The sequence below is a fragment of the Rosa chinensis genome, chromosome 5 (assembly GCF_002994745.2).
Source record: "Rosa chinensis cultivar Old Blush chromosome 5, RchiOBHm-V2, whole genome shotgun sequence".
Lineage (NCBI taxonomy): Eukaryota > Viridiplantae > Streptophyta > Magnoliopsida > Rosales > Rosaceae > Rosa > Rosa chinensis.
Window position 1 is genome coordinate 37,174,939 of NC_037092.1, and position 11,836 is coordinate 37,186,774.

General features: G+C 38.4%; 2 protein-coding genes across 2 annotated transcripts; one reads left to right on the forward strand and one right to left on the reverse strand.

The window, feature by feature from the left end:
* The first annotated feature begins 388 nt into the window (after positions 1-388).
* Positions 389-3,082, forward strand: LOC112166218 (40S ribosomal protein S15a-5). Its single transcript, XM_024303005.2, has 4 exons — positions 389-546; positions 1,174-1,357; positions 2,297-2,457; positions 2,629-3,082. The coding sequence occupies exons 2-4, from the start codon at positions 1,228-1,230 to the stop codon at positions 2,725-2,727; spliced, it is 390 nt and encodes a 129-aa protein (XP_024158773.1). The 5' UTR covers positions 389-546; positions 1,174-1,227; the 3' UTR covers positions 2,728-3,082.
* Positions 3,083-3,579: 497 nt separating this feature from the next.
* On the reverse strand, positions 3,580-9,578 carry LOC112201904 (kinesin-like protein KIN-12F). The gene is made up of 17 exons (XM_024342827.2): positions 9,185-9,578; positions 9,019-9,072; positions 8,804-8,929; positions 8,445-8,528; positions 8,234-8,359; positions 8,068-8,127; positions 7,906-7,959; positions 7,700-7,792; positions 7,504-7,599; positions 7,192-7,340; positions 6,756-6,905; positions 6,498-6,627; positions 5,504-6,409; positions 5,294-5,389; positions 5,135-5,206; positions 4,295-5,038; positions 3,580-4,160 (listed from the first exon to the last, which is right to left on the reverse strand). Exons 1-17 carry the CDS (start codon positions 9,467-9,469, stop codon positions 3,918-3,920), a joined length of 3,468 nt encoding a protein of 1,155 aa, XP_024198595.1. The 5' UTR covers positions 9,470-9,578; the 3' UTR covers positions 3,580-3,917.
* Between the last annotated feature and the right edge of the window lie 2,258 nt (positions 9,579-11,836).

Below are 11,836 nucleotides of genomic sequence, written 5' to 3' on the forward strand. Positions count from 1 at the left end.
GTTTTTATCTCCCATAAAATCACCAAAATATTTATTTTTCATTATTTACGAAAGTTCCATTACAAAAATGCAATAAAAATAGACACGCATGAGTAATTTGCATATTCTTGTATTGCATTTTGAAGAAAAACAAAAATTATCTAAACAAAAGAAAGTCACTTTGCATAGAAAAATATAACAAAAGGAAAAAAGAACTAATTGACACACTCGTCAACATGTGCTTTTTCATGCCATTTTGATGTAAAAGCAAAAATAAAATGAGAGTAATAGGGCCAAATTGGTTTTTTTTTTTTTTTCCAAAAATTTTTGGCCAAATTTTTAGAGTAGGTTTTTCTGTTTTCGTTTTTTACAGGGACATAGTTGTTATTTCCTATGTCCAGGGTTATAGTTGTCATATGAGGAAGAGAATCTGTGTGTATCGTTGGAATCCAAAACATTTTCTCAGACTCGGTGGCTTCGGCTAGGTCCTTCTACTCCACACTCGTTCGCTTCCTCGTTAGATTTCCCGATCAACTTGCTGTTGGGTTTCTCCGACAAAGGGTCGAGGTATTGCTCTCTTGTTTCTCTTCTTATAAATGAGTCTCTCTTCCTGGTTTTTCTTCGTACTCTCATTTCTGATCTATAAGCCTATAATCATCTCCATTCTTATATGTTTTGTTGCTGGTTATTATACGACAATAACAGTAACAAAGGTGAAAAATTTTAGACATAAATTGGTTTTTCAGGCAAGTTTTAGCATGTGTTATTTGGTTTTTTGAAGCACATTTTAGTATTCGAATCCTAAAACCCTAAACCCTAATTCTACAGTATTTGTGAGTTTATACTACGTTTTTGTAATGCTGTGTGTTAAACATAATTGTTTTTGTTGTTGCTTTCTAGTTACTATTTCGAGTTGGAAAGAAAGGCTGAGTGTTACTGTGTTGGTTTGATTTGAACTGGATAGCATGAAGAAGAATTGGGCATTGCATTATAAAATATTTCCACTGTCAAATTAGTTTTTGAGAACAACAGAACCGAGTTATTTGAAGTTCGATTGACACATTTAGTGATTCACGGTTGACATATTTGAACATCGAAATGTATGTTGTATTATGACATTGCTTTTGAACTCATAGTCTTTTACCAAATGGTTGGTTGCTTTACCTCACAGCAGTATTGTATTCTTCCTTACAGAGACTTCATCTGGGTCTGTGGGATTTTTGAGTTTGCATTTTGCAAAAGACAAGGATGGGTAGGATGATATTGAATAATGCATTGAGAGCAATAGTGAATGCAGAGAAAAGGCAGAAAGCTACGGTGGAGTTGCAACCTATTTCCACAGTCATGTCATCTTTCCTGAAAATTATGAAAAATCGAGGTAAAACTCTTTATTCGCCGCCTCCTTCTAGAAATTGATTTTATTAATCAATACTAAATAAGCCATTTTCTTTCAATTAATAGCGTTAGTGTTCAATACTAAATAAGTCATTTTTCTGCATTAATATTTATTTACTTTAACTTGGGTTGTTGTAAAGTTGTCTCTCAGAGGGTTTCAGAAGTCGTAACTTGTATTGATTAAGAATATATAACTTATATGATATGGACTCTAGGAATTCGGCTTCATTCGACGTAACGTTTCTATTGTTCATTTCCATTAGTTCACACAAGCAAGAAGATGGTTGCCTGAACAGGTTGACTAGCTTAGTGCCCTGTTGTTTCATTTTTCTTTTCATCTGACCGTACCTCTGATGTAAAATACTGTCAAATACATTACATTTGTTAATGTCATGGGATTTCAATGGTCAATCTGTAAAAGAATTATGAAAAACAGACAATTCTATCTTCACTTTGATGTGAGGCATAATTCGGGAAGTTTGGACAATGAGCCTCAAATAATATTGGCTTGAAATAATTTGGTAATGCGTAACAGCTTAGAACTGGGTATGAATTTTAGTCTTTGTTGGAAACCAAATAGGGATTCTAAATTCTTTGGCCATAAAAGAAGAGATTCTATATTCAGCCTGAAAAGGGATTCAAACTTCTTTGACCATGGAAAAGAGATTCTACATTCTTCGGCCAGAAAAATGGGATTCTTTCTTCACAGCATTTGCTATATGAGACGGGTGGGTCATTGGGAGGTTGTATTATGAATACAAGGGCAGTCAGAAAGATAAGTAGCTAGTGGACTGTTTCGCTCTGTATCAAATGCATAATACTTGTTTGGTTTCTTTGTATGAAGGAATAACAAATCCTTGTTAACTCTGAATGATATTCGTTAAAATTGTTGCATGTTGTAATGTTCCCGAGTGCCTTGCAGGATATATCAAGGATTTTGAAGTTTTTGAGCCACATAGAGTGGGGAAAATTACAGTTCAACTACAAGGCAGGGTTAATGATTGTCGAGCTCTTACTTACAGGCAAGACGTCAAGGCAAGAGATATTGAAGAGTATAAAAAGCGCAAGCTTCCAACACACCAGGTATATTATCCTCCTGATGTCTAAAGAGTAAAGATCTGTCAAAATTGTTGATTCTCACTTTTATTATTGAAATACCTGTCACGGAAGGTCTGTCTGCAAATTTTTTTTAGGGTTCGAATGTGTTCATGAGAGGATAATGGTTTATACCTTTTTTTCATTCCCTCTGTGCAGTGGGGTTATGTTGTGATTACAACTCCTGAAGGTGTAATGGATCACGAAGAGGCTATTACTCGTAACGTGGGGGGTCAGGTTCTTGGCTATTTTCATTAGCTATCTTCTTAGTGGAAACAGTAAAGGTTCTCCTACATGATGAGAGGCTGATTTCACCAGCAAGAATATGTTGTTTTGTTGACCTACAAATCAATTTTATGTGAATCTTGTGCCAATTGATGATTTAGATCAACAGTAGAACATGATTGCTCTTCTTTAAAACATATGCAATCACTTCCCATTTCACATAAATGGCTGCCTCGTTGTCTTTTTATGTGTCAGTGTGTTTGCCTCACGAGGACCATAGGGTCTGTGGCTTTAAATCCTTTAATGACGCTATCTGGGTTAATTTCACGCTGTATAAACTGGATATAAGTTTGACAACACGTATCTCTGCAGGTTTATTTCAGTCTTACTATTCTTGATTGGGAATTTGGGATTGTTGTTGACGGGACATGGAATGATTATATTTGTAACGTGAATTTGAGAACTTGCTTGTCTAGATATATTAGGTTAGTTGTTTCCAAGAGAAGTATTTGACTATTTGGTAACAAACCAGTTGTCTTAGTAGTGTTAAAAATAAGAAAAGAAAAAAGAAACAGTTTTAGAACCAATTTCCCACCAGTCCAAGCGAATGTGATGTGCATAACTGTTTAAATGTTTCCTATATACAGCTATATCACGATGGGGTTAATCGATGGATTTATATTATACTGGATGCTAAGATATGATCTTATGGTTCTTCCTGCAGTTTATTCCTTTTACAGCAGGCACCTAGCTAGAGATAACTAGGGAACACCAATACTAGAGATAACTTCCTCAAATATGACATCTACCATTGCCAACACCGTGAAATCCAATGATCCAAAAAATTTCTTGGTTCTTATGTAAGAATCATTTTTCAGGAAACTTGTCACATCCGTAACTGTTTGATCATGTGAACTGGGCAAGCAATTAAATACGCACATACATCTCACTCAAATTGTTAAGTTGTATGCATTTTCAGCAATACAGGACATAACCGTTTATGAGTGTACAGGACAGAATTATGAGAATGAATAGGCATGAATGTTATATATTAAAGCATACAAGATAAATTATAAATGGAAGAATTCAGATAAATTATAAATGGAATGAATTCAGATAAATGGCATGAACCCAAGTTAGGTTGCAATGCCAGTCCCCCAGAGCGAATAAGTTTCCCTGAGCCAGATAATAAATCTTCTTGCTTGATATCATTGTTCAGCAGTTCAGTAATGCTCTTGATATATTGCTCCAAATTCTGCTCTCCATGCCTGATCATCATCTACGATTGTGTTGTTGTGTGGAATGTCAGAGTCCTCCCGGTACATTGGTTGCAGAGCAGATTGTGGCAGTTTACTCTCCGCCATGTACTGCTTCATGGTGATCATCTCCATCTTGTGCTTTCTTTTAACCTTCTCCACTTGCTTCTTCAACATTTCATTTTCTTGATGCACATTCATGAAGTTCTCCTGTGTTATGGGGATAAACACTTGAGATTAGTTTAAAGCATCAAACACTCTACAACTTTTACTACAGCTGTGCAACTGATGCACATCAAAGATCACTTATTAGTTTTACGTTCGAAGCATAGAACATGACTTACCTGCGCAACTGATGCAGCATGTTCAGCTTCTCTAAGCCGAACAAGGAGTTCTCCAGCAGCATGAACAGCTTCTGCAGTATCCCTGAGTTGAATCTTGAGACTTTTGTTCTCCTTCTTCAAAAGTTCCCTCTCCCTCTCTCTTTCCACTCTCAATACAGAGAGCTCTGCTGCCAGGGATTTGGAGAAACGAGATCCACGACCTTTTCGTCCTGCCTTTGCTGCTGCCCTCTTCACTTCTGCTATCCCTTCCATGATGGCACGGTGCTTTCCACCCAACTCATTATACTTCTCTTGTAGTTCAACATAGTGTTCCACCATTCTAGCATGCCCAAGGACAGATCTATGAAGTGCATCATCCAACTCTTCTGTACGATTCTTCTCCAAGTTCAGCTCCATCTCCACCTTCTCTGCTCTCCGGCGGATGGACTCAAGATCTATTCTCAAGTCATCAGTTAAGGAAATCCAGTCACTCTCCATTTCTGTCCATCTCTGTCTTTCCTTCTCTAGTTCTTCCCCACTGAAATCTCGATATGAACCGCTTTTTCGTAGTTGGATAGATCTTGACAATAAGGATGATCTCAGTTTGTCAGTAGACCTTCTGGCAGATGGATCATTTTGTAACTGCAACTTGCTTCTTAGTGCCTGAACTTCCTTAAGAAGTGCTTCCTTCTCATTCTGATCAAAATTTGCAGTCCCATACCCAAGATCCAACTCATTATGAACTTCTTTTATCTCACATTCCTCCTGCAAAAAACAGTGAGAACATGTAAGAGAACTTAAAAACATATGAAATTATATTTCATATGTGGACTGGAATGAAGAAGTTAACCTACTACCTACCTCCTCATATGGTATCATTTCTTTACCATACCCTGCAACTGAACTACATTTCTCACGTTTGTATTGCTCTACCTGGAAATCAGATTCTCGTTCATGTAAGACCCAAAATATGGAGAAGAAAATCATTGAGGTCCAAAACCAAAGAAAAGAAAAAGTTACCAATTGATTTAACTGCTCAATTTTAGCTGCTTGCTCCATGCAACGATTCTCAAGCTCCTCCCTCTTTGTAGGTTGTTTCATTACATCATCTGCACCCTGATTTAAGGAAAAAAAAATGAAATGAAATAAGAAGGCAGTAATAGACACTTATCTAGCTACATAAGAAGGCATTCATAGAGTCCTGAGGTAGGTGGGCTAAGCTCAACACACCTCTTTCATTGACTTAGAATTCCCTGCTTCATCAACTGCTATAATCAGTGTCTTCACACTGTCCTGGCCCCCATTGGTACCATCTTCAGGCACTCTTCTTTTGCAAGATGCACAAAGGAAAGAAACAGAAGGCTCATCTATGGATGGTCTTGTTTCTGGTAATGTCTGAGCTGAAGAAGGTTTCAGTGCCAAGTGCTCGAAGGAGAAGGAGACTGTAGATTTGTTCAATGAAGAGTTCTGCTGATGATAGTCAATTAACTTTAGGCCCCTCTGAAGGCTGGCAGCTAATGACTCGGTGGGACCAGAAAAATTCCTGCTTGACCGCAAAGAGGATTGGATGTTTTCAAGGGACTCTCTCACCACATCCGACTTAAACTTGGAATTGTCTGGTACCTTGTTCTGACTGACTGAACAACTTGATGCAAAAGTGACACTTTTCCGTTGTGTATTTCCAATTTTTGGAGACTCTGTCAATGTAGGTTCTTGAAGGATGGGAGACCGACTGCATAAGCTAATAGAGATGCCACTACTTCTAGCTGCTGGATTAATAGCCTCTGAGTTAGTGTTAGGAGGAAGTTCATCCTGAGATTCTTCCATATTAACTTCTTCAAATTCCTCTGTTTCTTTTTCTTCTGAGGAATGGAAGTCATCATCTTCACTCATCAAGTCCATCCCGTCTCCTATATTCTCCTCACACGAACTATGCAGCTTATCTAGCTGCTGACCTAATTCCCTTACATCCTCCTCATCCACATATACCTCTTCATCAGAATCATCCTCTATGCGGGGTAAGAAAGAGCGATTCAGGCTAACTCGTAACTGATTCAAGCTTTCACGTACATTTTTCCCTTCAAAACATCCATTCCTACCACCTTCTGAGGTAGACTTCGCTTTTATAAGTTCATCCTGCAAACAAAAATATGAAAAACCTTAAAATTGTATTCTATTCAACCTGTGTGACAGAATTCCACATCTGCTCCAAAGAATATGGTACCTTCAACTGACGAATCTGATCACTCAAATCATTAACAGCATCCTCGGTTATTTCATTTATTACTGGGTGGTTCCTGATAGATTTCACTCGTTCTCCGAATCTTAGTGTTTGCAGTATCTCACCGTGATTGCTGCATTCACAACAAGCAGAGTCAGTTTTCAGATTCTTTCAATTTTCAAGCGCACCTTCAAACCAATGACTACACAATGACCACATGTATGTACATGCATATATACTAGTATATGAATCAAACTTTACTTGTTATCTGGGGCAACAGCGCAGATGACTGTTAGTTTTGAGTTGCCACCAAGTGATTCCCGAAGTAAATGTGTTAAGCAAGAAGACTTGTATGGCACATCTTCAGATTTTCCAGAATGATGCACTTTAGCCAGAGCATTTACCAAAAGCCTGCACCAAATTAACATCAACCACTAAAAAGTCACATCATTGTCCCAAGGCTAACTGATCTCAGCCAAAGTCTAGAAATACACTTATCTCTTGTGCTGTTTCCATAAACATGTTACATGATAATACATATATCAGAATGTTCAATTGATCAAAAAAATTGTTTCTCTTATATCTTCTTTAGAAATGCATCTCTCAGATCATAACGATACCACCACAAGTTGTCCACAATCTAGCATTTGATGGAACCTTTATCAAATAGTCAAATACAATGATTATGGACTCTTACCCAAGTCGCGACAAGGACTTCTTTACATATTTGCCTTCCCTTGCACATTGTCTACCTGCATCCTCGTCTTTATTCCTATCCAAACCAGCAAGATCAACAAAGCTCATTCTGCTTGTTTTTGAACTACCAAAACACTTGGATGAGGTCTCCTGTGGAATCAAGTAATAAATCACTGAACGAAGCGACAGGCAAAAAAAACTAGTAAACCACCTTCTATCCCAGAAAAATTAATATCCACTAGTAAACATAACCCTTTAAGACAGAAAAGAAAAGAAGGTTTGAATCATCACAGTAAACAATATGAGATGATACCTTGCACCATGACTCGATGATGAAGGTACAAACAATATGGGACCTAGAGCTCTTAGAGTTTGTGCTAGTTGCTCCAACTTTTCTACTTGAAAGCCCCTGCTCCATATAGAGAGAAATTGATGAGTATCCAAAGCACAGAACAAAGAAATAGACATCTGGACCTTTATAGTCACTGGAAAAATTGCACATTTCCCACCTTAATCAGAAGTTGTGTCACATCCTCATAGCTAGTCACATACTCCTCTGTCAGATTCTCAACGTACAATCCATTTTTGGGATCATCTTTTATCTATAGCAATTTAAAACAAAACTCATTTGTACCGTAGCATATTCTAATGAAGCATGATGTAAAGAAAACGAAAGCAACAATGAGTGAAACAACTAAATAAAGAAAATCTCCACCTCAAGGTTCCGCATGGTTGGATCAAGTAGATCTCCTATTTGTTCATTATATACCTGTGATAAAGAAGAAATTGACAACAGACATTACTACACAAAGACCTAAGAGACCAAATGTTGCCCTATAGTTTCCAAAAGAATTTAATTAAGAAAACAAAAATGTACCTCAAGAAAAGAGCAACGGAACTGGTAATTAAACTGTTTCCCTTCTGAGTTCTCTTGCTCCTATACAATAATCATCCCAAACAAACATTCATGAACGCATGTCAGATACACGATTACTTTCTACATTTCAACTTACCAAAATGAAGTAGAAAAAAAAGAGACATACTTTCTCTATCTCCGAGAACAACATTTGGAACATACGAGGAACAATGCCCTGGCAACTATCAGGAGATGAATCCACAACCATGGCGCTTGGAGGACCCCACAGCGTGTATGTCTTCCCGCTACCACTCTAAAAACAATTCAACAAAACATTTTCACATAGGCATTACAGAATTCATTTATACTTGAAATGAATGTAGGATATGAATGAATACCTGTCCATATGACAAAATCGAAGTGTTGTAACCGGCTAAGGCATTTTTAACCAAGGGCACACCAACTGTCTGAAAAACATCTTCCTGGTGGGATCCAAACAATACTCATGAATCAAAATCCACTAGCCTAGAAACTGAGAAGCTAAGAAAATTACCGATAAGACCATTCCTCACTCTTTATATTGTTCAAGTAACTTGGTTTTTATAATGCATGGTTGACAACTCCTCTACTATTAACATCTAGAAGTTCACAATTCTCAATTCATTACATCTTTTTGTATTCTTTTCTTTGAAACAAAATCTGCACCTAGCTAAAACCGAAAACGCTCACAATTGAAGATTATTTTTTCCTATCATACCTGATCGGATTTCGAATCAAAAACCGAATCAAACTCAAATTCACGGTCCCCAACCGACACTGTATTGGGAGAAACCTTGTTAACGGTCCAGTCTCCTCCTTTAGTAGGTCTAATTCTCACCACAACCTATACAATTTTCAAACCACAAATCAAAAATGAGAAAAACAAAACAACGAAAGCAAGCAATAGAAAAAGTAAAAAACTATCAAACATACCTTCACTGCAGGGTCCGAAGGTGCCTGGATTTCGTCAGATCCATCAATCTCACTCTGCAATTCAAACAATTTCGATACTCAACTTTCCAATGCACACTCCAATTTCAAATTTCAAATTACAGAACAATAAAATAGTAATTTTAAGCTACTCCATTTCTTAAAGTACCTTTGCCGGAATGTTCTGAGCGGCGGCGGTCGGAGATTTGGGCAAATCGGACTGCACTGGTAGCGGCTTGGTAGCAAAATCAGATTCGTCGCCGCCGGGTTGGATGTTAGGGTTAGGAGGAGGGGTGTTTTCGGCATTTGGCGTGGCGACTTTGTGGCTGAAGAAGGATTTTCCGTGCTTGGTTGAGATGGATCTGGGGAGGAGGTTTCGAATCGATGAAGCGGAGATGGTTCCCAAGAATCGGGACTCGCCGCTGGTTTCTGTGGCGGTGTTCTTCGGCTTCATTGTTTCTGAGATGAAGAGAGAGAAAGAGCTTGGTGGAGAGAGAGAGAGAGAGAAAGAGCTGTACAGATTTGAATTTGAAATGGTGGACAGAGAGACAGGGAAGAGAGCGTTATTTTGAAGTGGAGTAGGGAGATAGATGACCGTTATACAGTGAATTTTATAGGTGAAATTTCAAATCCAAGGATTTTTTTTTTTTTTTAAAAAGAGAGAATAATTAATGAACTTGGTTAAAGTTATTCGAAAATGATAATTATGCCTCACGCCTTTCTATTTTTCTTCCAGATCTATTTCCGTCGAGATGATAATTTTTATTTTTTTTTGTTACTAGTTTCAGATATTCATCTAGATTCTATTAAGGGTTTTCTATTTCAACAGTGTCTGAACTCTTCGAGGACTTTTGAAATGATTCCTGAACTTTCAAAATTATCAATGTGATACATTGACTCATTTTTTCGTATCAACGTCGTACCTGCGGTCGATTTCAGTCACAGAACCGTTAACTATGACCATGTGCCCAGCATGTGAGGCACTTAATGAGGTTAAAAGACTAATTTACCCTCAAAAGTATAAAAAAAAGGTTTTTTACTTCAACAGTGTCTGAACTCTTCGAGGACTTTTGAAATGATATCTGAACTTTCAAAGTTATCAATGTGATACCTGAACTCATTTTTTCGTATCAACGTCGTACCTGCGGTTGATTTCCGTCACAGAACCGTTAATTATGACCACGTGCCTAGCACGTGAGGCACAAAATAAGGGTAAAAATGACCTTTCCCACTTCCTTTAGTTCTTCACGTGTCCCGTCGTACCTTAAGTTCCTCTTCTCCATTTCTATTTCCTTTTTCACCTGCAAAATGCAATCAGATGGGATGATGACATTTCCTAGCAAAATGCAAAACCCAAAGCAAAACTTGAAACAGTGTCTGAACTCTTCAAGGACTTTTGAAATGATACCTGAACTTTTAAAGTTATCAATGTGATACCTGAACTCATTTTTTCGTATCAACGTCGTACCTGCGGTCGATTTCCGTCACAGAACCGTTAATTATGACCACGTGCCCAGCACGTGAGGCACAAAATAAGGGTAAAAATGACCTTTCCCACTTTCTTTAGTTCTTCACGTGTCCCGTCGTACCTTCAGTTCCTCTTCTCCATTTCTATTTCCTTTTTCACCTGTAAAATGCAATCAGATGGGATGATGACATTTCCTAGCAAAATACAAAACCCAAAGCAAAACTTGAATCCAATTCTCTGATAGACGGACTCTGCCGGGGACTCCATCTCGTTGGAGTTCTCCAAGCACAGCTTGCTTGACGGCTTTGCTTCTCTGAATTTATTGCAAGCCGGAGCGGTGTAGACAGTTTCACAACTCTTGGCCTCCAGATCTGAGACTTTGAATTTACCTGAGATTTCAAACAGAGGGATCAGAGAGAGAGAGAGAATATGGTCGGCGGCAATCCAAACCTTCTTGTGCAACTTGCCGGAGATATGACGGAGGCGGGCCACGCCGTCGTGGCACTCAGCTTCCTCACCGCAACTAACATCACAACATAAGTTCATGAATTTCAAAAATAGTCTGTCTCTTTGTAATTGAATCAAAATTTGTAAAAGTGAAGGAGACTGAGAGTCTCTCTCTTTCTCTCTCTGCAACTCTCTTTCTTTCTCTCAACAGTTGCGAAAAGGCAAAGGATGGTGATGATGGGAGAAAACCCAAAACTGATTTTTCCGCGACTGCGTGTTTGTGTATAACTATGTCTATCTGTATATGATTTATTGAACAATGGAGCAATGATCATTTCACTGATTCTAGCTTCTAATCAATTTGTCCAAAAAAGAACCGGCCTTTGGTTATTTGTGGCTGTAATATCAGTACTTAGTGGGAGCATCGGACGAGGTACTCCTGCAAGGCAATCGGCGGCGGTCGGGGCGGGTGAGGAACAATCTGAGGGTTTTACGGTGGAAGAGGTGGATGACGGGGCTACGCGTGGGGCTTCAGGCGACGACGAGGCATTGAGTGGCGAGGAGCTTGAATTTTTGCAAGGTAGCCATATCGATCTAGCTGAGTTCAATGTGGTTGTAGTCAGGTAGTGCTTGGAAAGGGTTGGGTGGTTGAGAGAGAATGTGAGATTTGATTTGCTGCCATGGCTTCCAATCGGAGGGGACAAATCAAAGGGAAGAAGACGTCGAAAAACAAAAACAAGAAAGAAAAAAAGAAAGAAAGAAAGCAAAAATAAAATAAAAAAAACAATACTTTTGAGGGCACGTGGTCATAATTAACGGTTCTCTGACGGAAATCGACCGCAGGTACGATGTTGATACCAAAAAATGAGTCCAGGTATCACATTGATAACTTTGAAAGTTCAGGTG

Excerpts from the sequence above, each read along its gene's own strand:
- LOC112166218 (XM_024303005.2), top strand. The coding sequence starts at position 1,228 with ATGGGTAGGATGATATTGAATAATGCATTGAGAGCAATAGTGAATGCA. Across the intron at positions 1,358-2,296 it reads GAAAATTATGAAAAATCGAG|GATATATCAAGGATTTTGAA; the intron begins GTAAAACTCTTT and ends AGTGCCTTGCAG. Across the intron at positions 2,458-2,628 it reads GCAAGCTTCCAACACACCAG|TGGGGTTATGTTGTGATTAC; the intron begins GTATATTATCCT and ends CCCTCTGTGCAG.
- LOC112201904 (XM_024342827.2), bottom strand. The coding sequence starts at position 9,469 with ATGAAGCCGAAGAACACCGCCACAGAAACCAGCGGCGAGTCCCGATTC. Across the intron at positions 5,207-5,293 it reads TTGAGCAGTTAAATCAATTG|GTAGAGCAATACAAACGTGA; the intron begins GTAACTTTTTCT and ends TCTGATTTCCAG. Across the intron at positions 4,161-4,294 it reads ATGCTGCATCAGTTGCGCAG|GAGAACTTCATGAATGTGCA; the intron begins GTAAGTCATGTT and ends CCCATAACACAG.